The sequence below is a fragment of the Drosophila eugracilis genome, unplaced genomic scaffold (genome assembly GCF_018153835.1).
Source record: "Drosophila eugracilis isolate 14026-0451.02 unplaced genomic scaffold, ASM1815383v1 contig_47, whole genome shotgun sequence".
Taxonomy (NCBI): Eukaryota; Metazoa; Arthropoda; class Insecta; order Diptera; family Drosophilidae; genus Drosophila; species Drosophila eugracilis.
Genome location: NW_024573338.1, coordinates 2,968,875 through 2,992,589, shown reverse-complemented (window position 1 = coordinate 2,992,589; position 23,715 = coordinate 2,968,875). Strand labels below are relative to the sequence as shown.

Here is a 23,715-nt window from a genome sequence, read left to right as displayed (position 1 = left end):
TGCGGAAAACTGAATTTCGCTTCTTTCTGTCTGTGTGTGAGTGTGTCAGCTTGTGTGAGAGTGTGCTGGTGTTTGGTGACTGCTGATTGTGTATACGTCACGTTGGCTTCGAAAAATACGCTTAAAGCTGCTATAATACTGTAAAATTGTTGCTTGATTTCCTCGTTTGTCGACGGTAAAGTAATGTTCGCTCACATTGAATAGCAGTTGTAGTAAGTAGAAAAGCTAGGTAGGTTCGCTTCAGTGTTTTAGAGTGTAGCGTGTGTGTGTGTGTTTGTGTGTGTTTGGTGTGTGATTGTGTTTGGTGTCTTGTCTTTTCCTTGATATGTCTGAGTTCATATTGCACGCAGATCGGTGACAATATTTAGTCTCAAATACATATAAAAAGTATATGTGTTGGGCTCGGGAGTGGAAGGGACTAACATAAAGTCGCATCGAGTTGCTGCACGCAAACGAAAAAGTCGCATCACGTATACGTCAACCAAATCGTGGGTATCTACTGTGTCCTCCATATTATATTCTTTGAATTCATTTAGTTATTTATCCATTAGGTTTATCATTATCTCAATTTACATTTTAACTAATTAAAGCCGGTTTCAATTCAACAAACAATCTGTAGCATAAATTCTTGCATTCCTCGTTATTTTTATTATTATTATTACTATTATTGTAGTCAACCAATTTGCTTGTCTCCTACGTTTACAGCACCACATTTTGTAACTTTACACGCGAAGAAAAAAACCCATTCAGAACCTCTCATTAATTTACGTTTACATATAAATATATATATATATTTAAGTAGGTTTATATTGAGTTTCTGCTAAATTTTTTAGTGTTTTTGCTAGAAGATTTTGCAGTTAAATTGGTTGTTTTGGGTTTTCTTCCTTCGAACTTTTCATAGCATACTTTGTGGCGAAATATTTTACACAATTACTTGATTGGCTAGTGGCATAATTTTATCGTAACGTTGTGATATATATAATATATATATATAGTTGTATTCGTTTAGTGTTTATCATATGCTTATACGCTGATGGTTGTGGCTGCTCTCCAGTGTTAGATCTATTAGCAAGTCTTGAGTTGAAGCTATAATTTCTTAGGCATAATCTAAACGTTACTTTTAGGGTGAACCAATGCTTCTGGCCAGATGCACTCGTCTAAAGTATTTGCGTGTCTAACTTTCTAACTGCTTGCTGCTAACGTTATCAGCCATCCTTAATAGCGTTTTGCCCACAAACCGAGCTGCGCACGGCGTCTTCTTCATATTATTATCCTTCCGTTCGTTTCCGTTTCCGTTTGTACACCCAGTGTCCGCCTGTGTCCGCTTCTAATTTATTTAATTAACTTTATGAGGCTGCTAAATAAATATATATATTTATATACGCTTATGTGTGTGTGTGTTTCTGTTTGTATCTTAGGGGGACTTTCACTTTCAGCTCACTTTCGCTTTGCACTATTTGCATTTATTGCTAATTTGACGATAATTCCCTGCGACCATGCCGCCTTACACATACCACTCCTTGACGTCCTTGGAGTCGCGCTTCTTGGCCTTCGGCTGCACCAAGCCCGCCATCTGGGGTCGCCCATCACTGCCGTAGCCCAAGGACCCACTTCCGCTGGACATCATGCCGCCTCCGCCGCCACCACCTCCATTTCCGTTTCCATTATGGCCATTGTGCATCTGCTGTTGGCCATGATGCTGCTGTTGTCCTGCTCCACCACCACCACCTTGCATGTGATGCTGTCTTTGCTGGTGATACGAACCATTGGTGCTGGTATTGCCCAGTAGAGCGGCATTCGGATTGTGCGATCCATAGGCGGCTGCCTTCTCGCTCTCCGTCTTATAGCCGCGATCTCCATTCGACTTGAGCCACAAAACCAGAAGAATAACTAATACCACTGCTATTAGTATGCCCGCCACTATGCCTATGATCATGGCAGTTCGTTCCTCTTCAATTGAGTTGATCCTGCCGCCCTTGCCCTTCGGTCGGTAGTTGTTCATATTGGTGTTGTAAGTATTTCCGCCATAAGGTCCATACGGTGGTGGATCCTGCGGCGGTATGGGTGGCGGAAGCGGTGGCAGTGGATGATGTTCGTCCGGCAGTTGCATGCGATCGTGATCATTTCGCCCGGATCCTCCCATGCCGCCACCTGCAACATAAACATCATACGGCGTGGTGTCCCGCTCTGTAACCGTGCTCCGGATCTCTGGAGGCGGTGTGGCCTGAGTAGTTGTCGTTGTCGTGGTCGTCGAGGTTGTACTGGTGCTCGTGCTTGTGCTGCTGCTGGTGGCCCGTTGCGTTGAAGTGGTGGCCACGCTGCTAGTGGTGCTTACTTGTCCTGGAGTACTGGCTCCTCCACTGCTGCTGCTGCTGCTGCTTGATTGGGTAGTTGCATAGGATGGAGTACTGCCGCTGCTGCTGCTGCTCGTACTACTGCCATGTGTCTGTTGCTCCGTGGTCACATCACTGCGTCCGGTGGTGGTTATCGTGACCATCTCATTGTTGGACTCTGCAAGCAGTCGGTTTGGGTTTATTCAAGTGTTCTCAAGTGGGTGCTCTATATATATTTACATGTCTGTTGCAAGTATGTGTGCATTTTGTGGTTTCATTTCTACCTTACTTTTCCCCCTCTATACTAAAGTCTATAATATTTAATATATCTAGTCTTTACTTATCTCCAAAAAATGTAAGAAATTTATCAGAATCTGATGTTAATATCAATATTTCAACACGAATCCTTGATAATGTTATAGAAATTATTAAATTAATAATAAAATAGACAAAATTAAGTAATTTTCTTTTCCTGATCAAAAGTCTCCTTTATTTTTAAGAGGCAAAGCTATCTATCAATGTCTTCCCCCCAAAAAAAATCATTTGAACCGCCAGTTGTGCTTTGCTTTTCATAGTTTATTCAACACAGTTAGAGAGGATTAGAGATTTTTAGATATTGAGAGATATGTTGAGGTGTGTCTTTCTTGTTGTGGGTGCTGGACCATCAATCTTTTCGCACGATATGTACAAATTTGAATTGGAAGAACGGTAGAACTATATGCAATCGAGGGAATAAATGTCGAGGAGGAGGAGGAGAAGGAATAGGAGTGGGAAAATCACATCTTACACTTGCAGACGCTGCTTTTATCGCTACTATGTACAAAACATATACATCTTCGATCGGGGCACAACCATATATATATTTATATATAGTATATATGGAGTGCCTATTATGCTTAACCCTTATCGCTTAACGCTTAACCCTCACTCAACCAAAAACCCTTGCCAATGATCGGTGTGGTTGTTGTTGTTGTTCTGGTTGTTGTTATAGTTGTAGTTGTTGTTGCTGTTGTAGTTGCATTTCATATCATTTCTTTCTTTCATATTTTTCTGTTTTGTTGCTGTTGCTGGTGGTTTAGCTCTCAGTTAATGCTAGAGTTAGTTATACAGTTAGACAGAGGTCTAGTTGGAAGCTTAGCCTAAGTGCATTGCTTGGTTGCATTGGTTGTTTGCTTATGGGAATTTACAGAGTATCCATGGCGCGATCACAGTCAGAAATATGAAGGCGATTTCACATTCTGAAAGAGACACATAAGGCGTACTCGTTGTCAGTTCAAATTAGAAGGCAATCGATCATCAGCAACAGGTGGAGATGAAGGATATAGGCGACGTTTTGTTGCGATACTTTTCTTTTTTTTTTTGGTTTTGGTTTTGGTTTTTTCTGGGCTGATCTGAGCTGAAGATGACACGGCGAGTTGATTGATATTGGTTTTCTGGTTGGGTTGATGCATTGCGAGGGGTGCGATAGAGGCGATATATACTTGAATATATATAATTTATATATAAATATATTCATAGCTGTTTTGGCTGTTTCAATGTGGTTGTGTAAGCGATCAAAGCATTGGCGTTGCATTGGCATTAGCCTAACTTCCTCGATCTCCATAGAACATTGAACAAAACTGAAAAAGGCAAAGCGTCACTAGCTAAACGGTTATGCGGTTATATGTAGGGCTAGAGCTTCGATTATATAGGCTATAGCTCGAACTCAAACTCAAACTGGAACTTGAACACAATTGAACCCACAGCTTAATCGTTAACACGTTCTCTACGTTACTATGGCGTATACTTAATGGCGTATACTTAATGACGTATACTTAATGGCGTATACTTAATGACGTATACTTAACTTGAATTTCGAGTGGGGCTAGCTTATGTCTGTAATGAAGTGTGTGTGTGTGTGGTGTGTTTCTTTTGCTTTGTGTTTTTCCGTGATTGATCCAAATGCCAATGACAAAATGAGACCAACACACAAATCGCTGCAACCACTCACCTGAGCCCCTGGCCGTGCTCGTCGAGGTGAACTGCTCCGTGGTCTCCCCATAGTCTCCAGATCCATGGACGCAGTCCTCATCATCGCAGGCCCTTTCTGTGCCATTGGTGATGACACCGCCACTGTTATTCCCGCCGGTACTCAAATTATTCCCTTGCTGGGAGGTGGTTGTCTGCTTGGTGGGCGGCACATATACAGGCGTTATTAGATCATCCCCGCTTCCCGATTCGAATGGCGGCGTACATTCGTCCTCGTCATCGCCACGACATCCGGATCCGGCTCCCGAGAAGATCAAATCGTCCAGCGCACCCGGATAACCACTCGCCGGCGTCTGTCGAGTAGAGTTCAAAGTCTAATTTTACTTCAGTTGATCTGGCGGCAGCCGGGCCAAGCGATGGTTATTGTATGGGATTTGTTAACTGGATTAGTAAATTGGTTAGGTGCTGCTTGATTACGTATATATATGTGTGGGTGTAAGTATATGAAAGCAGTGGAGGTTATAACTTATATAGAAGGTACTTTGATATCATTTGTAATGAAAACCAACTAATGGAAACAACTTTTAAAAGACCTTTCAAGTAGTTCCATTTAAGGACCAAAAGAACTGATATTATTGTTACATTTTCTATAATCATATATGTTTTAAGTTTCATTTGGATTAACTGTTTTTAGTTTTAGATCTCCATTAGCTTTCACACACTAGTCATTGATGTGTATTTATGTTAATGTGAGCTTTGATTAGAGTCATGCAGCATAAGTGCGACGAGTTCTAGTGCATAGTAAATCGTATCATTTCATATATATATAGCTGAATATATATTCACAGTTATTATTGGTTAATGTGCTGTGCAGCAATGTAAATAAAATTCAGGAAACTGAAGTAGCTGGTTAGTGAAAAATCTGGCAAATCTCTTTTGATAATTTGTTATTTTTGGGTTTTTTAGTTGGTGCGTTAAAAGCGTTACAGTAAAAACGAAGGCGCCCGAGGGAAATCATAAAGTCAATTCAAATGCAGCATTTACACTAGATTATACAGTTAGTTAGCTAATACTTTTGGTTTAGTTGAAACGGTTAACGTTTGTACTGAATGTCGAACCGAATTTCCCGGATTTGATTATGATGACGATGACTTCAATGTACAGATGTAGTTACATTCGATACGGTTAACGGTTATGCATTTCAAAAATATCAGGATTGTGCTCGGGAACTGTACATAATTCGAATTGGTTTTCGAATTTGTTGGAGGTGCAATCAAATCATGTCAAATCATTTTTGGGAAAAGGGGTTCCACAACTCATGAAGCGGATTAATACAATAATTTTGGTTAGATTTTCTTTTTTTTTTTTTTGTTTTTTTAATTAAAGAAAGAATTTTGAATAAACTTGGTTTTACGATGAGAAAAATACTTGGAAAGTTGAAAGTTGAGAGGAATTCAAATAAAATTTCAAATAAATTCCCTAACCTGCTGCATTCTCTGCAGATCATTTCTATCTAATACTCCAGTTACCAATTGAACATCTCCACGGATGGTGATATGGGGGTCGCGTTCGACGGCCAAGTCCAAGATGCGTAACTTGTTCACCGACAGTCCGGCAATAACGCCAGCGAACGGTCGCTCGATTCGATTGCGACCGTTCCGGCTGAACTTGCCGCCGACCTGAACATTTGACATGGTATTGAACACGGTCGAATGATGGCCTGCAAGTCGTTCAAAAAGATCGAAAGAGTATTAGGTTACCCCCGTTAAAAGGCCATCCCCGTATGCACTTACTCTGCGGCGTCAGTGCCTGTACATTGTAGTCGTCCAGTTGAAGCGTTGCATTGCCTCCCTTCCGCTGGAACCTCACCACATGGTAGGCGTTATCGTTCACTTTCGTCCCAATCTCACCCAGTGGCAAGTCCACACTGCCGATGTTGTACACCATAAAGATGTTACCCTCCACGATCTCCAGTTCCATATAGTCCTGCGTGGTGGCACTCTCTACCCGAAGGAGCACTGCATCCGGTCTGGTGGTTATAAAGCCCATGGCTATATTATCCTCCTCGGTGTCAGCCTGTGCATTTTCAGGGAAGGTGTACTGCACCATGCCCTTGTTGTTACCAAACTCATAGGCAATGGATTCTGCGGAAACACAAAAGATTTTAAATCAGAGAAGATTTCGTTTAAGGATTCTCCAAAGATTTCCTTACCATCATAACAGGTCGGTCCCGTGTAAGAGGTCATGTCACATTCACAGGCATAAGCATTCCATTGCTGCACACAGTTTCCTCTATTGGCACACGCATTCTGGCTGCACTTGGTCGGTCCCTCGCAGCCACTGACCACCAGGGAACTGGGAACCACTGCATCGCTAGTCAGCGAGGGAGAGGCATCGCCCAGATCCAGGGAGGCTAGACAGCCCTCGAAACCAGACCGCGAAGAGATCGAAGCCGGCAGCTTGGAATACATGTCCTTGAAGACGCCTCCTATGTACAGGATACCAGCCAGCTCCAAGTGCATATTATTTCCAGTAAGACTAATGATCTCAAAGGAATCGTCCACGGTGAGAGTGTGCGTTTTGGGTCCTGGGCGCCTAATGCTGACTTGATGCCAGCGGTTATCGTTCATGTGGATGCGGGACTTGTCCCTCATGGTCACCGGACCATCACCCAAGTCGAAGGTATAGTGTATGTGACCATTCACCAGTTCGACTGCCACGAAATCGTTACGTCGTCCGCCATTAAAGACGAGCAAACCATTGGGCTCCACGGTCTTGAAGCGGAAGTCAATGGAAATGCTGTTGTAGGCCTTCAACATGCCCAAGCCGACATAGGAGTGCTTGGAGCGGAAGGTGGCCGCATGGTAGGGTTGCCCTGCCGGAGAGTTCACAAAGCGGGCCGTCAACTTGAAGGTGGCACTGGGCAGAGCTGAAAGCTCCGGACCCAGGCTCTTGACTATGTCCAAATAGCTATGGGACAAAGCAAAAATAGCGATCTAAAATTTAAATAGATTCTGTCGATACCCACCGCTGCCCATTGAACACCAAGCCCTGCATCTGACCCACAAAGTTAGGCATGGTGGAGGTCATCTGGATCTCCTCCTCGGCATGGAACAGACCGCCCAGGTGAATCGAACGGATCTCCATGGTACTATGACGACCCAGAATCGTTTCGGCTGTGAAAAGATATATTTCCAAAAACAAGAAATGGATAAAACTCGGTGGCCTCGCCATGGGGTTTGTCTAGCCGGGATTGGCTTTGCTCTAAGTTGTTGACTAGGCGGAGTACCGTTAACATTGGTTACATATGGATATACGTTTTGGATAGATATATATATATATATATAGTAGTAGTATATGGAGTATAGTTGGTGACAAGAAGCACATACGCATATGTAGTCAAAGAGTATATAAGAGTATAGAATAGATATAGGTATGCGGTTTTAGTAGACATAGATCTAGTTGTTGTTTTTTTTTTGGTTGGTTCATAGATTTTTTTCAAGCATTTTGTATTTTTCACTCGACAAGTGGCTGAATGTTGTTGGATTTCGATTGGAGTATTATTATTATTATTATTATTATTTAGTTTGTTGCAGCTTGGTACATACTAAAGAAAGGTGCAGATTACAATACATACAATGTACTGGTACGGATAGTAGTAGTTTTAGTTGTTAATTAAGACAAAACGAAATCGATAATCGAAAATCGCTGCCACAGCGCAAACCAAAGGAAAGTAAGTAAAAGTAAAGAGTTCGCTAAGTTGGTTAGATTAGGTTAATTGGTGCGCATTTTGTTCTTGTTTACATACGAATATGCATTGGTTGACATTTGAGGAATATATAGTTTTTCATTTTCTTAAACTAGTTTTGGTGTGTGAGATACATTTTCAATACGATTACGGTGGCGGTGACATTTCAGATAATATCATTTGAGTTTTCATTTCTCAGCTGTGCGTGGTAAACCGAGGAAAAGTAAAAGTATGAGAAAAGTTTACATAGGCAAACCTACGGTCTAGAAATAATGGTAACTAAACAAAGGTCAGGGATTATATCGGTAATAACCAGGATAATTGATAAAAAAACATAAATAAATAATTTGGTCTTTGCTTAACGACATTGAACTAAACATCGATGGGTTTCTGGGTATTGGTAAACTGTCCATGTTCTCTGTAGATGTAAATGTGTTAATCTGTGCCCTAGAGATTTGTTTATGTGTGTGTGTGTTTCTGTTGTGTATGTGTGTGTGTGTGCGGCGACTACGTCTAAGTTAATAAGGGTGCATTAGCCTTAACGAGCGACCACATTGCGCATACGACGCGTTGGCCCACGAGAATGATTGACATCTTGACATGCAAATGACTGCGGCGACAGAGACAGAAACAGAAACAGCCAGAGTAAAAGTAATAGCAAGAGAGAGAGAGAGCGAAAGAGAAGGGGGTCAATGTGGTGGGCAGTGGGCGGTGGGTGGTGGACAGAAGTCGAAGTAGGGCACTGTTGTTGCAGCTGGCAATTTGGCGCATTTACAGTTACTTATTCATACACTTTAATGGCTGAGTGGGCTGAGTGATACGATGCGATGGCGAGCGATACGTTATACGATATATAGTACGAAACAAAGATATACATTATACACACTGTACAGGGCTACAGCCCGATTTGGGTTCGTGAGCAGGTCATGCGGTCGTAGGCTATATCATTCCGACTGACAGTCATTGGTTTTGCTTGTTATTTTATGGGCTATTATCATAGTTTCATTGCTTTTGCTGATTGTTTTTTTTATTATTATTATTTTTCAAGTGCTCACATGCAAACGCTTCACACGTGGTCGTGTGTGTGTGTTTCTGTGCAACGGTGCGTGAGAGAGTGTGGGTGTGTGCCTGTGCAGGTGTGCGAGACTTCCAGTTGACAGTAAGTTTTTGTGTATGTGTGTGTGTTTTTGTTCGAGGCAGGAGCAGGATCCGGCTATAAGGAAAACATCTAACTTTTTTGATCTTTTACTAAAATTTCTTCTTTTTCTTTTGGGTTTTAGATTTAGTATTCCTAATGAAGTTACACAGTTTTATAGTAAAATCACTTTCAAAGATTTAACTTTTTCAATAAAAAATGCTTTAGGTTAGCTATATAATTAACTGATTTTATGTCTGATTAACTAATGACATTTGTTATTTATCATTCAAATGAATGGCAACATATTAGTTTGAAAAACAGATTAACCTTAAGATATTATTAAGTCGTTTTCAGTGTAGCCTTCTCCATGGCCTGCCTTTAATTTCTCCTTCATTTCAGTTAAGTGTTTCATATTTCTTTTTTTGGACACACTTACACAACAAGAATCTAATTTTACGTGAGACACGTTAGGCTTGATTAGTTAGTTGCAATTTGGTTGCGGTTGCGGTATTGTTGTATTGATGTTTACGATAGTTGAGTTTACTTAACACAAAGCTAATTACATATTAAATGGTGCAAAATTACAGCCCTGGGCGCTTTCAAACATTGTTTTGCCCTCTCGTCTCAATAAGCCACGGCTAATGCCATTTTCCAATGGCCAATAGCTGTTTCGCCGAATAGCGTGACTTTCATCGAGCGATTTGGGCAAAAAAATGTTTCCCCGAGTTCTTGCGTGTCGATTTTTTTCTCTCGCCTAAAACATGAAACGAAAAACGATATTGTACATTGAAATTATTTACGTTGCGTTCTCGTCATTTTTTAAAGCTTTGTTCGCTTTTCTTTTTTGTATTTTTGTATTTTTCTCGCTCACTTTTTTATTTGAAAGAAGGTCATTTAGATCACGCTTGTGATAAGGGAATTGCATTTGCATATGACATTGTTATTTGTAGTCGTAGAACTGGCTGTTGTTCGCTGTTCTACATTCGGTAGACGTCTGAAACAAACACCTTTTAACGTTAACATACCGCACGTGTCGTTTATATTATGGTACAGCAATTATTTAAATTATTTTCATTGTTTAGATTATCAATAGGACTGTAAACGAAAACTCTTTTCCAGATAAATATTTACAGAAAAGAAAAACAAACACAAAATGTACAGGTATTTTTCGGATGTTGAATTGGGCCAAAGGTTTAGACAAAGATTTTGAAATCTAAAGAATTATTTTTGAATCAGGAAATTTTATAACAATGCTTCATTGGCAAGAGAATTAATGAGTATCCTTGGCCAATTATTCAACAAGCGCAACAAAAGGCAAACTTAATTATCAAAACTTTAATTAAAACCAAACAATACAAATCGATTATCAAGGACAAAACAATTTACAAGACAATCAATAAGATGGTATTTATAACACTTAAGGCTGAAACTTTACAGCTGTCCAACTTTCTTTGCTTTCGTATTTACTTTTATTCGATTACAATACTTTCGTTGTGTGGGCTTAGGAATTGGTATTGAATTGTAATTGGAATTTAATTGGCAATCGTAATTGGGAAATCAAACAAAGTAAGTAAGTAATTAAGTATCGCAAATAAAAACACAACATCGAGATGTTTGAAAGAGTTTTGAGAGGAAATTACAAGAGCAAAATATATAAAAAATCATTACGAATGAGTTATTTGAGTTATGCAATCGAAGGATACCCAACTTTAGGGCAATCTCCGACCCATCGCATGAGTATGTTATGATTGAAACAAACTTTCAGAGAGGCGTACAATGTGTGGAATGGTGTGGATGTGGAGCCGGGTGTCTTATGATGTCCAAACTATATATTTTGCAGATGCTTAACGATGTTTTTAGAGATACAGAGCAAGGTAGACATAGGTGGATAGTTAGAGAGAAAGAGCTGTCTATCATCATCTTCGTCATTCGAGTAAGGAAGTTCGAGAAATGTGTGTCATGAGAAATGAGAGGTAAATAAACTTGCTAAATACTTTTCAATTTTCTTCAATTGGTTTTCTTTTTTTTTTTTTTATAGTATTTCAACTGCATTTCGTTTATGTGTAATCGCATGTGTTCGTATGTGTGCGTGTTTGTGAGGCTGTGTTGGTGTGAGAATCGTTGTTAACTGAAAAGCTCTCAACTGAAAAAGTTTAAGTGGAACTTAAAAACAGGAAAACGCGCCGCTGACTGCACTTTCCTTCTTTATTGATTTTCTCCTTCTTTTATTTTATGGTTCTTTCTTCTTTTTTCTTCTTTCTCCTTTTGTATCTTTTTCTCAAGTCTTTTCCTGAAGCACCTTCACACACCTTCCTGCTGAGAGGGGCATTCCTACTTGAACTTGAACCTGCAGGTGGTGCGTGGAGCACCTTTCATGGAAGCTAATCGCTGATGGGGGTTAAATCCTATGACCCTACGAAGGGAGTTGGTAGGTTGTCGATTGGTTGGTTCATTGGTTGGTTTAGTTGGTTGGTAAAAAAAAACGACACGGCACGACACGTAGTAGGGCATAGATGTGCTGTTGATACATACATAACATACCCCTGACGGGGGGAGCCCCGTCAACTTGTAGCCGCAGATTGGAGGCTCTGCGCGAGAAGCGAATGGTGTGCCAGTTGTTGTCGTTGAGTACCGACTGGCCGGCCAGCAGGTTCTGCAAGGGGATTATCATACACTAAGAATACTGCCCCCAAGCTCTCGAAAATCGCCCTTAATCTCAATTTGACCTTGACTTGTGCTAGAAACTTAAAACGGTCTTAGAAAAGTTTAGCTCAACTTAATATATATATATGTTAATTAACTAATCAAACCCCCTAAAATACCACAAAATACAAATCAGGAATCCAATAGATAATCTTAAGATTATCCAGTAAATATCATAAGTCCAAGGCTGAAATTTAAAGGCGATTTTCCAGAGCGAAGGGCAAATGTGGTGAGGTTGAGCACCTTCTCCGTAAGATCTTACCTTTTCGCGGTCGCTCAGTCGGACACTGGCTCGCACCCTTCCCGCCACTAGAGCAATCTCCAGACGATCCGGAGAGTTGGACTCCGCGCTGGTCAACAGCAGAAGTCCGGCTGGACGCGAAGTCTTGAACCGAATGACCAGTTCCTCGGTCTGCGTCTTGGTGCCCTGACCGTTGCCCAACCAAATGGTCATGTGCTGGCTACCGTTAAAGGCCAGCGTAGCCAGTTCTCTTCCGCAGGTGGGTCCTCCATATAAGGTTGCAGAGCAGTCACAGATGGGCCGGTTCCAACCCTCCAAGCAGGTTCCACCGTTTAGGCAAGGATTACCGTTGCAGACGTTGGCCTGCACATGGCATGATGGCTTCACGGAGGCTGTTTTAGATGTAGGTTACGGGTTTTGGGTTACGGGTTATCAATGGATGACAATCGCTGGCGTGACTACTCTGGCGCACTACTCACCCGAATCCTGGACGCGTGCAAATGCCGCTATATCGATCGCCTTGCCACTCAGCACCAGGTCACGCAAACAGCCTACAAATCCCTGGCGCAGCGTGGCCGTCCAAATGGCCGCCGGCCAGGCCACGCTATTGTAGGCGGGTCCCACACCGCCCAGGTACATGTGCCCGTCCAGCTCGAGGATGGTGCCGTCGCCGGGCGTCCGGAAGTCGTTCCACACCCCGTCCACGCTCACCTTGGCGTCTCGTCCATTCCGCCGGAGAATCAGGTCATGCCAGTCGCCATCGTCCACGCGACGCCGTGAGGCTCTCACCTTGGAGGCTCCGGATCCCAGGTCCAAATGGATGTAGATGTGACCATTCAGCAGTTCAATTGCAATCAAAACGGGCTGCAGGACATTTTTACATAAGTTTATATTCGCATCATATGAAAACTTAAAATATCAACTTACGTTTTTGGCCCTTGGTTGCTTGGATCCTGTGGCCAGGACAATAATGCCATTCGGTTCCTTGGTACGGAACTTGAAGCTAATAGAACTCTGCTTTCCGGTTTCCCAAGGAGGCAGCACCTTTACCAAGAATAAGCATACTTATTAGTAAAACCTCTTTCATTTAGAAAGGGTTCCAACTTACCAAATGTGATTCGCGAGTGGTGAAGGTCACGGGATCTTGTGGATCACCACTGGGGCACTGGTACTCGAGGTTGCCTGCCACCTGGATCAACTTGGAGCCGCTCTTGGCCAGGTCTATGAGGTTTAGATTCAGCGTATCCGCAGAGAACTCCACTTTACGCAGGCAACCCACGAAGTTCGTGTGGACACGGGCACCCAAGAGAGCCCTTGGGTTTACAGCACCACCAACATAAACCCGCGAGGAGGAGAGCATGGTGAACTTGCCAGCAATGTGAGAGTGATCCGTATAGACATCGTCCACCACAGTAACCAGCTAGAGGAGTTTAAATAACCATTATCTTTAGTTCCAACTTTAGCTTCAAAGAAACCTACCCGGCAAAAGCTGGTGATGGAGGAGATTTCCTGAATGCGACGATGCACGGTGACCTTGTGCCACTGGTGGTCGTCGAAGCGCACTTTTGATGGTTTTATGTGCATCTCCTGCTTGCCATTGGCCAATCCCATGGTTAATGAGACGCCACCATCCCGTAGTGCCAGATTCAGATAGTCGGTGCCATGGCCCGTGTAGAAGAGCAAGCCGTTCGGCTGGCGGGTGCGAAAGTAAAAGGATATGGCATCCTGGGCACTCACTATCGGCTCGGCGCCCGTCTGGCCCAAGTCGTATGAGAGGAACTGTGTACCGCGGAACGTTGCTTCCGATGGCGCCTTCTCCTTCTCACAATACTGGCCATCGTACTCGAGGTTTCGACACTCGCAAATTGGACCGGAATCAGTGGATATACATATGCCGCCGTGCTGGCACGGATCGTTCCGTTCGCAGGCATCGGTTGTGTTGCCCCGAACGCCCTGCAGGATGTCAATGAAAATCATTTTAACCAACAAAAAAAGTTGTGAGGTAAAAAGGGATATTTTCGAGAAAAGGTATATCGGTGAACTTGGTTTCTCATTAATAAAACGGTATAGCTAATCATCGCATCTAATATTATAAAAAATTATAGTTTAAGGACTCACCCTAAGAGGCCTCTCACGAGCAGGCAGCTCTCCGTGGTCGCAAGGCACATCACCACACTTTATGTCGCGCTGCTGCTTGATTTCCTGGCGTCTGGTAGATCCGCCTGGCTGGTCCGCATAGACCAAGTTCCGGATGGCACCTCGGAAACGAGGTTCAAAGATCACACTGGGCAAGGCAAGCAACGCCAGCTTGGTGCTGTACCAGTTGGGCATTCCCCCCACATAGACATCCGAGTTGCTGGCGAACTTGCCGAACTGGAACTCTTTGCCCTTAGTTGAACGCTGCTGCGAAACCCCGTCCACGATGAGTGAGGTCTGCTCATCATTTCGCAGGACCTGCACCTTGTGCCAATGGCCATCATGCAGTTCACGACCCACGGTGATGATCTGGGCTCCTCCGCCTAGATTATATCTCAACCGAAGGGCTCCTTCCACCAACTTCAATTCGAAGAAGTCATAGGTGCCACCGTCATCAGTGTAGAGAACCAATCCGTTGGGCTGTTCCGTTTTAAACTCCAGTTCAAGGGTACCATTCAGTCCGGTATACCACTTTCGAAAAGTGTAGAAGGAGTTCTGGGAACCATCCAGTTGGAACCCGGCACTGAGGGTTACAAAACTGGCCGCTAAACTGACCAGCAGAGCGCTGACGATGAGCACACGGTACGATCGCCGGTATTCTACGAATACGGGAGGCACTTGCTCGTTTCTCCGCCGTCGGCGAGCCTTGTTGAACCGCAAGTCCGGGGATTCGAAGGCGGAGGTGGAGGTTGAGGCATGACAGCTGCTGCGCTGGGCGGGCAGGAGCCTTAGCTCTGCCGGATTTCGATTTCGCTGCTGATCCCTGTCCATGTTCGGCCGTGTCATGGCTGTCATGGCCGCAGGAGCATAGTTATCCTGATATGTTGCACTATGTGGCGCCTTCATTCACACGCACGGGCACTCGGGCTCACCCACACAGAGGCACCTACGCACGTTGCGCGCGTAAACGTAAAGTGTCTCTTTCTCCTTCTATCTCTCTCTCTCTTTCTATCTCCCTTTATCTCCTGTCGCGTATTCCAGTCCTTGAGCGCGAGCTTTTCGCGTGTCCTTGTATTGGTGTTTACTCGGGAATCCGTTTTATCCGCGCTTGCCGAAGGAGAGCGTGAGAGAACGCGAGAGCAAAAGCTCGGCCAAGCAAAGTTGGCTGCGACTGTTAACGGTATTTGTGGTCTGTTAACGGGACTGCACCGATTATTGCTTGTGATTTCGCCTGGTTTTTTGGTCCTTAATGCTGAGCACTTTGAGTTTTTGGCATTTCGTACACTTGATTTGCATAATGTTTGGCAAAGTAATTAATAACGGGTACATATTTTACAATGATATTGGGTCAGACCATCGTTGTTCCGACCGCGACGGCTGTACTACGGACACTGGGGGTTATGATTTGGCCGAAAGCTTGCCGGATACCCCTGCCACCCGAGGTTGTGGCGCCCACGAGCGCTCCAACGTACATGTACATACTAAAAATCGGAAAAAATTTTCACTGCATGTCGCGAATGTAGGCGAAAATTTTTCTAAGCACCTCACATTGAATGCCCCCAAAACGGGCGCTTAACTTTATTCGATTCCGCAGCAAGCTAATCAGTTATTTATGCGTATCGATTGAACTATTGATTGCACACACTTGGATTTTTTCAATTACACAATTTATATCGTCGAATTCGAATGATATTTTTTGTCGTTTTTACTTTATGTAACCATTTCGAACTGGCAAATAGTACGACGCGATTTTGTTTCAGTGGGTTGAATTTATTTTTGCTGATTTTTCGGTTCAATTTTGAGGGATACAAAAATTTTGTGTGTCGAAATTTGCTAAGCAGCGCCTTCCGCTGCTCTTGGCTCCGTTATCGATCCGCGCTGCATCCACGACAAGACTGAACTGCAATTTCAAACTTAATTTCTTCGTAGCGTTTCCAATGGATAACGAAAGCTCCGCCAGCTTATTCACAAAAAGCCATTGGTTCGGCCTAGACGCCTTGAAAAGTGGAGCTACAATGTTACTTGACCGAAGAAGCAAAGTGTATATGCCAATAACCTTGATTTTAAGTAAGTTAAGGAGCTTTATAAACAATTCTAATTCAGTATAACCGCTGACAGTTGGTTGTTCTATGTTTTACCCGAAAAAGTATGCTATGGAAAACGAATGGACTTCCTTATTTGTGAGTAGTGTGTGGGAATGCCAAAAATTAAAAGCTCGCTTACTTCGCACGAGGCATGCATATGCGTACTACTAACACACAAACGCACACAGGGACACCAGCTGCCCACTCACACATGCGTAATGAGAGCACAGCACGCAGGTTCATAACCTGCACCACTAAAGCGTATTAGATGCCACATATACATACGTTGCGTATATGTGGGTGTCCTGTGGTCACACATACACCATCACATCCACTCACATACTAACACAAACTCACTATCTCTGAGACGACCCGTGTAAATTCCTTGACATTTACTACGCAACTTCGACGACTCGGTGTCAAATTCGATTTGCATTTGCATTGGCAATGGAATGTGTGGTCCTGTACTCTCAATAAATGTTCGTGTGTATGTGAGTATATGTTCTGCCCTCCGTCCTTAGTCCTCCCCCTTCGTCAAGGGGAACAATGCAAGGCCGTCGCCACCATTAATCGTCGCCCTAGCGAGAACATTAACTTGAGCACACCAATCACGCACTGACCATTACACCAGGGATCAGGACCCTACTCCTTGGCACTTACATTTTTTAATAATTTTATAACGCACGCTAAAGGCTAAACAAATGCCAGCACGTGTTGTCCATTGTCCTTCGAAGCCGTGACGTACGAGGGGACTTACAAGGACTGGTAATGTCAAAAAGCTGGAGGGAAAGCGGAAAGCTTTAATTCAAATTAGGCGGCTTTTTTGGCAGTCAGGCAGCTCTTGAACTTTTAAGGGCTTTTGAACTAGCTACGTATATTTTAAAAACTCTCCACTTCGGTATTACTAAAGAAAACGCTTTCTTTTTGTCAGAGAAACCCCATAAACAGTTGGATATTATATACGGATGTATGTTATTCAGGAAGTTAAAAAATATAAAATGAAGATAAACTTATTGATAACGTAGGACATTACAATTTTTGCTTTATCGTTGAACTAATACTTTTGAATAATTTTCAATTATAAAATCTCCTTTTAAAGTTCTAAAGTTAGTTTTTGAAAATGAAACGGTTTTTTAGATCTTTTACAAAAATGTCTTTTTCGGTATATTTATTTTTACACCAGCGGAATATTCCATCACAGCCACACTAATTCGATCGTTTACTTACAGCTGTTCTTATCTATCAGCTGTTATCAGCGGAACTTTACCTGTAATCAAAACCACTTTACAAGGCGTCGTGTGTAAAGATCTGGACAAGCCGCAAACCATTTTCTGGTCATCTGAAGAGCCCTTCAGAAGCAACTAAGTTTGTTGCCATACTCCAAAATCCCTGTCCGATACCGTTTACGTAATGCTGGGCAATCTGGGGCGACTTTTGGGTTTACGTTCCTCCATCACCAGGCGATTAGTGCACACGGAGCGGAAAATACGAGTGAATGGCTCCGACTTGAACATTGTAGAGAGTGGCAGTGGAGAACAGAGTTTGCTCCTGATGCCTGGAGCCCTGGGATCGGCCTGGACCGATTTTAAGCCCCAGATCGAACAGTTGCCAAAACTTCTGCCAGGGCACACGATCATAGCTTGGGATCCGCCGGGCTATGGCAAATCTGTGCCTCCGCAACGTAAATTCGGTCTGGAATTCTTCCGAGAAGATGCCCAGGCAGCCGTCGATTTGATGAAGGCCCTTGAAAGACCCCGCTTCTCTATTCTGGGCTGGAGCGATGGAGGAATTACAGCACTCATCGTAGCAGGTCGCCATGCAGAAGCTGTGGATCGCCTGGCGATCTGGGGAGCAGGGGCCTACCTAAACGCCGAAGAAGTCAAGGCACTTAAAAACATTCGGGATGTGGCCAAGTGGTCGCCCCGAATGCGGGAGCCCATGGAACAGGTTTACGGTGTAGAACGATTCCCTCAATTGTGGGCCGAGTGGGTGGATGCCGCATGCGCCTTCTATGATCAAAGAGATGGAGACTTCTGTCGCTCTGAGGTTGAACAAATAAAGGCACCTACTTTTATACTCCATGGAAAAAAGGATCCCATGATAGCAGCGGAACATATTCCGTGGCTGAGAGAGCGCTTGAGTCATGCAAAATACCATGAGTTCCCCGAAGGCAAGCACAATATTCATCTACGTTATGCGGAGGAGTTCAACAAACTAGTGGCTGATTTTTTCAACAAAAAGGATTAGAATTACTTTTTTAACTTGAAATCTCTGGAGATTTGTTCACATTTTATAAAAGCTGATAGCAAATGGTCGTTAGAACTAAAAGTGGTTTATAAGCCGACTCTTAACTGACAGATAGTAGTTCAAGTTATAAAATTTCAAATGTAAGTGGAAGTAGCTATCTGAAATGAGACGGTCCAAAGGTCCAATATTTTTATAAGAAAACTGATAGTTTTGATAAATCAAATTCATATCTTAGCTATAGGAAATTGTTTATCTATTTAATGAATCATGTCGAAATGAATTGAAGAATAACCATATCACTTAACTAAATGAAAAGGAAATAAATGAAAGTGACAGTTAAACAAATTTTGAGTCAAGGTCAATAAAATGTTGGAATATTCCGTATCTCTCAGCTATACTATACCCTCAAGGAATTACTTTAAAGTGATATCAGTAAAGTTTTCGGAAAAATGTAGCAATTTTCAAGCAAAATGTAATTCCGGAACATTATCTAATAAAATTCTTATGAAAGAAACTTGAGCTGTTTATACACTCATAGAACCTCCGGAAGTGGTAAATTCCCTAAACTCCGACCACAAAAGAAGTATGGGAAATATGTTTTATGATAACTAGTATTTAAAATTTATTATTTCACAGAGAGCTGATCAGTTGGTGGCCAGATTACTGGACCGTCTCAATGAGGGTCTTCACGTAGTCATCGTATTGGGCCTGGAAGAAGTTGCCGGCCACGGGACCGCCGAAGCTGTACTTCTGTATGTAATCGCGGGCCTTAACGTTGATGCGGCCGGTACGGCTGGTCTTCGACACGAACTTCTCGGTGGTGATCTTCTCGTTCTGCTTGAACACCAGGAAGACGTAACGGTGCAGGCCGGTTCCCTCGCGGGGACCAGCTCCGATGTACTCGGCGATGGTCTGACCCTCGGACACCTTGTTGCCGGGAATGTTGATCACCAGCCAGTGGAGCAGTTCACGGAACTTGGGGTCCTCGCGGCTGGGTGCGTCGGGGTCCACCAACAGGATGGTGTACAGGGAGCCGGCATCAGCATCAAAGACGACTGTGGGCTGGTCCTTCACCTGAGTGGGAGTCAGCTCCTTGCCCAGCTCAACCTGAACGCCCGAAGGATAGGTGATGGTAGCCTTGGAGGCGGGCTTGACGTCGATGATGTCGGGAATGATGCCGGCGGTGTCCATGTTAGCTGGTAGTTTTGCTGCTTCTGCTCGGTGTGGCGTTAGCGAGTTGACTCTGGCCCGGATACCTGTAGGCTGGCCTTTTATCGTTGGACGAGGTACGTCCCCTAATCAGTTCGTGCACTTTTTAGTTAATACCCCAATGCATAGATAAAGAGATAAGCGAGTGGGTAGACTTTATTGATTGGGAATAGCAGACACGGCATGATATATACAGAAATCTATCCAAAAGCCTTATTTCGGATGGGCACATAGTCATCGTACTGGGCCTGGTAATAATTGGCGGCGATGGGTTCCCCCAATCCGTGCTTGGCGGCAAATTCCCGGGCGTTGAAGTTCAAACGACCAGCACGAGTGCTGCAAATTAAAAAAGATTGGTTAGTATTACTAAACTGATAAATTTCTTATAAATTTATCATACGTGTTGGATATGGAGGGCGTCTCCTCAATTTTGTTCTCCTGACGGTAGAGCAAGAAGATGTAGCGATGTAGGCCAGTTCCCTCCGGCGGTCCGGAACCAACGTAGGCTGCTAGGGGATAACCTCCCGATGGATCGACATTGCTGCCGGGGATGTTTACGACAGCCCAGTGCAAGATCTCACGGAACTTGGGATCCTGACGAGTCGGAGCATCGGGATCCACCATAAGTAGGGTGACTAGGTTGGACTTGCCCTCCAGACCAGACCAGTCGACAATCGGTTGATCTTTCACTTGGGTGGGGGTCAGCTCGTTGCCCTGCTTTACCTGAAGGCCATCGCCATAGGTGACCTTAATGGTCTCAGCGGGAACCGCATCCAGAACATCGGGCACTATGTCATCCATGTTACGTATAACGTGTCAGCCGAAAAAGATGACGGTACGGTTTTGTCGTGGCCTTATCACTGATGACCAAGCCGGCTGGGTGATAACAAAGCAAAAGCTTCCCTCTGATACAGCGGATGTCTTAAGGTTTTATTAAAATTTCCAGTTCAATTAATTAATATCTGAATGTCGAAATCACTCAAGGTTATCCGGCGATGGCAACAGCTAAAACCTGAAAATAATAGTTTTATGGATACACCGGAATAAACTTTATCGCGGTTGCTATACTTATTGGTCAGTATTCCGACATTGATTTGTCGTCTATGGAAAATTGTGAAAAGCGCTCTCAGCGATAGCAAAGCTCTTATGCGAACTGGCATTATTTAGGCATTTTTACTACAAACGCATAGATCACTAATATAAAATGAGTCATAGCTTGAAACTTGTCTTTACTACTTTGGAGTCGATAGAAATCCAAAGGTATGTTCATAGCTATATATTTATGACTTAAATCTTTTTTAGATTGAGCCGACTTTGCACCAATGTGCACAACTGATAGCGAAGACAGCACTTGTGGCGGATCATAAAGCCATATATTGTTCATTTATGAGGTTGTAATTGTACCCTTTTTGTTTTATTATTGGCCGTTACTATATCAGTTCGATATTATGTGAAAGGCATACAGATTGATTTTTGATCCAGCACTGAGTATTAAATCCCAATAATTTTACCAATAACTATAATATTCGTTTAGTATATATATCATGCTAATTTATTAAACAATTCGAATATTATTAACACTTGAATATCAATATTGATAGCGTTGACAGAGAGTTTTGGTCTATTAAATACGCTTAGTTGCAGTTATCGCCTTTGTTCTTTGCACAATGAAAATAATGATTAATATATATATATGTATATATTTATAATACGATAATACAAATAATAATTAAAGTTGTGAAAACGTGAGCGTGAGATTTGAGAGGCGTCCCGCGACGCATATAAAAACAACATAGTTTACAATTACATAGTAGGGATAAATCATAGTACCTAGTGGTATGTCTATAGGGAACACTACCCGCCCGCATAACCAGTGCTTGCGAAGGCAGTGTGTGCGGTATACGGCATAAGGTGTCCGGGGTGGGCCCGCTACTCGAGCGTCGTCCGGACTTGCTGGAACTAATCTTGGAATACATTAACTGCTGGTTCAATTTGATTGAGGAAATACCAATAGATGCGGTAACACGTTCTCCATTCATTTCGTTAAATTCAACTGTGATACTCTTGCTCCGTGGTGGCGATGGGTGGCCGCCCTAGCAGCGCGTCTCGTAGAGGCCACTGCGACCGATGTAGCGAACCCATTTAACCACATCGTGGTCGGAATAGTTAATCTTGGGTTCGAACACCTTGAGGTAGCGCACCTTAAAGCCGGATGGCGCAAACGGCACCTCGAAGTTCATTGAAATGGGCGGCCTAGTCCATTTCTTTTTGGTGTCCGTTTCCAGTAACTCGATCTCAGCCGACAGCTGTGTCTCCTTCATGCCGGCCATACGCTTGATCTTCCACACGATTGCATTTTCCGAAGCCTTATACTTGGCCTTGCCCTTCAGGCAAATCAATTGCACTCCCGATGTATTCAGCGGCGTGGGTATCTTCACCTCAATCTTCTGGCCGAGCAGCGAAGGCTTAAAGTTAGACTTCAACACCACCTTAACCTCCATCTTTGTACGGCCCACCTCCCGAACCAGAGGTATGACACGGAATGGCAGCGAAATGTCTTTGGTAGTGCGGTAGCGCATCAACTCGAACTCCCCGTCCGGCGGGATAAAACTGATTGAGTGCTCCGTCTCAAATTTACTAAGCTTGACGCACTGATGGAACTGGCAATCATCGATGACTACCACGGGTTTGCCGGAGCGGGAGGTTTCCGCTTCCGAATTACCAGAGAGGCCGCGTCCCTTGGACTCCATCACGATCTTGTCGTTGATGCCGAACTTGCACTCGGGCATGCCTGTGAAAGAAGATTATTAAAATAAATTGTATATTTAATGGTATATTTAAACCTACCCGAGAGGTACGACTTCATCACAACTTTGCCGGCCACATGAGCGGACAAAACCTGACCTTGTGGGCTCATAAGCAGGTTAACGTACTCAAGGACGTCCAGGAAGAGTTCATTGCGCCGATACTTAATGCCCTCCCGACGCCAGCCAATCTGGCCAGTGACCTGGGAAGTTATCTGCATCTGCTCTTCCTTGGTGGCCGACTTGATACCTTGCTGCGTAATGAAGGTCTTCAGGGTGCCGGAGTCCGTGTTCTGTGGATAGCCAAAGTCGAGGATCTCGTCCAGCAGCTCGTATATGAGGACAAAGTTGTTCTTGATATTCTCCTCAGAGATTTTGCCAAAGTATGACTGCATAACTTCGATGATCTTCAGCAGGAACTCAAAGACCATAGCGGCATTCACATTCTGCTTGGTCACAGCCGCCAGCCAAATGTTTGCCCGCTGTGGGAGGAGATTATGAGATGAGTGCAGGGGAATGTGGCATAAGGACTTCTGGCACCCACCTTGATGTGGAAGAAGCTGGTCCTCGCAATGTTGGTCACTGGAGAACGAACCTGCTGGCGGGCGTGGATGACGTTGACCCGAAAGGCGTCCACAGCATTGCGGCCGATGTCGTCGCGATAAACTCGCGAGATCAGCACCTCGCCCTTATGGTTGTAGACGAACAGGCCGCCGATCATCTTGTGCGCTATCTGGTGGTTAGTCCAAGTCGGTAATATATATATTTATATTCAAATATAAGATATATACATAAAAAGAGTCCGATGCAGGAGCTTCAAGCGAAAAATTTTATCAGAAAATCAATTTCACTCCCCTTTAGTGTGGCCGTTCGTGGTAGAACGTATACCACCAATTGTATGGTCTTAAATGTATTTATCGAATGATTTCTGATTGTAAAAGATCGTCTCGGTAATTTAAAATATTTTTAATTTGTACATAAAAAATCAAATAGTTTCATCATCTTCTTTTATAAATTATAATATAATGATATTTTTTGGAAATTCCTAATTAATTCTTCTTTACGTTGCCATTTATCAATTTCTGATCTAAAAGGCACTGGCAA

General features: G+C 43.5%; 5 protein-coding genes across 9 annotated transcripts; 1 reads left to right on the top strand and 4 right to left on the bottom strand.

Moving 5' to 3' along the window:
* Positions 1–1,262: 1,262 nt before the first annotated feature.
* LOC108115625 (neurexin-1) lies at positions 1,263–16,175 on the bottom strand. Of its 4 annotated transcripts, none has more exons than XM_017227174.2 (13): positions 14,250–16,175; positions 13,611–14,084; positions 13,240–13,551; positions 13,059–13,175; positions 12,611–12,995; positions 12,153–12,523; positions 11,720–11,840; positions 7,330–7,477; positions 6,514–7,271; positions 6,095–6,445; positions 5,831–6,021; positions 4,324–4,654; positions 1,263–2,511 (listed from the first exon to the last, which is right to left on the bottom strand). In XM_017227174.2, the coding sequence occupies exons 1-13, from the start codon at positions 15,171–15,173 to the stop codon at positions 1,505–1,507; spliced, it is 5,490 nt and encodes a 1,829-aa protein (XP_017082663.1). In that variant the 5' UTR covers positions 15,174–16,175; the 3' UTR covers positions 1,263–1,504. The 4 variants fall into 4 exon arrangements, with proteins under 4 accessions (XP_017082663.1, XP_017082662.1, XP_017082661.1 ...); XM_017227173.2 differs by having other exon boundaries at positions 5,786–6,021; positions 11,729–11,840; XM_017227172.2 differs by having other exon boundaries at positions 5,786–6,021; positions 14,250–16,174.
* A 1,395-nt stretch (positions 16,176–17,570) lies between these two features.
* Positions 17,571–19,112, top strand: LOC108115672 (valacyclovir hydrolase). The gene has a single exon (XM_017227237.1). The coding sequence runs from the start codon at positions 17,762–17,764 to the stop codon at positions 18,596–18,598; it is 837 nt and encodes a 278-aa protein (XP_017082726.1). The 5' UTR covers positions 17,571–17,761; the 3' UTR covers positions 18,599–19,112.
* Positions 19,113–19,191: 79 nt separating this feature from the next.
* Positions 19,192–19,853, bottom strand: LOC108115674 (protein D3). Its single transcript, XM_017227239.1, has one exon. The coding sequence runs from the start codon at positions 19,787–19,789 to the stop codon at positions 19,259–19,261; it is 531 nt and encodes a 176-aa protein (XP_017082728.1). The 5' UTR covers positions 19,790–19,853; the 3' UTR covers positions 19,192–19,258.
* Positions 19,854–19,945: 92 nt separating this feature from the next.
* LOC108115673 (protein D3) lies at positions 19,946–20,995 on the bottom strand. The gene is made up of 3 exons (XM_017227238.1): positions 20,876–20,995; positions 20,208–20,819; positions 19,946–20,143 (listed from the first exon to the last, which is right to left on the bottom strand). The coding sequence occupies exons 2-3, from the start codon at positions 20,606–20,608 to the stop codon at positions 20,008–20,010; spliced, it is 537 nt and encodes a 178-aa protein (XP_017082727.1). The 5' UTR covers positions 20,609–20,819; positions 20,876–20,995; the 3' UTR covers positions 19,946–20,007.
* A 337-nt stretch (positions 20,996–21,332) lies between these two features.
* LOC108115671 (AP-2 complex subunit mu) lies at positions 21,333–23,486 on the bottom strand. Of its 2 annotated transcripts, XM_017227236.2 has the most exons (4): positions 23,403–23,486; positions 23,156–23,344; positions 22,655–23,093; positions 21,333–22,598 (listed from the first exon to the last, which is right to left on the bottom strand). In XM_017227236.2, the coding sequence occupies exons 2-4, from the start codon at positions 23,330–23,332 to the stop codon at positions 21,901–21,903; spliced, it is 1,314 nt and encodes a 437-aa protein (XP_017082725.1). In that variant the 5' UTR covers positions 23,333–23,344; positions 23,403–23,486; the 3' UTR covers positions 21,333–21,900. The 2 variants fall into 2 exon arrangements, with proteins under 2 accessions (XP_017082725.1, XP_041675054.1); XM_041819120.1 differs by having other exon boundaries at positions 23,156–23,485.
* Between the last annotated feature and the right edge of the window lie 229 nt (positions 23,487–23,715).

Bases quoted from the DNA above. Each gene is read 5' to 3' on its own strand.
- LOC108115672 (XM_017227237.1), top strand. From the start codon at position 17,762: ATGCTGGGCAATCTGGGGCGACTTTTGGGTTTACGTTCCTCCATCACC.
- LOC108115671 (XM_017227236.2), bottom strand. From the start codon at position 23,332: ATGATCGGCGGCCTGTTCGTCTACAACCATAAGGGCGAGGTGCTGATC. The intron at 23,094-23,155 runs GTGGGTGCCAGA...CTCCTCCCACAG, and splicing joins CCAGCTTCTTCCACATCAAG to CGGGCAAACATTTGGCTGGC. The intron at 22,599-22,654 runs GTAGGTTTAAAT...CTTCTTTCACAG, and splicing joins GATGAAGTCGTACCTCTCGG to GCATGCCCGAGTGCAAGTTC.
- LOC108115673 (XM_017227238.1), bottom strand. From the start codon at position 20,608: ATGGATGACATAGTGCCCGATGTTCTGGATGCGGTTCCCGCTGAGACC. The intron at 20,144-20,207 runs GTATGATAAATT...TTTAATTTGCAG, and splicing joins ACGCCCTCCATATCCAACAC to CACTCGTGCTGGTCGTTTGA.
- LOC108115674 (XM_017227239.1), bottom strand. From the start codon at position 19,789: ATGGACACCGCCGGCATCATTCCCGACATCATCGACGTCAAGCCCGCC.
- LOC108115625 (XM_017227172.2), bottom strand. From the start codon at position 15,173: ATGAAGGCGCCACATAGTGCAACATATCAGGATAACTATGCTCCTGCG. The intron at 13,552-13,610 runs GTAGGTTTCTTT...AAACTCCTCTAG, and splicing joins CCATCACCAGCTTTTGCCGG to CTGGTTACTGTGGTGGACGA. The intron at 7,478-11,719 runs GTATGTATCAAC...ATCTTTTCACAG, and splicing joins CCCCGTCAGGGGTATGTTAT to CCGAAACGATTCTGGGTCGT.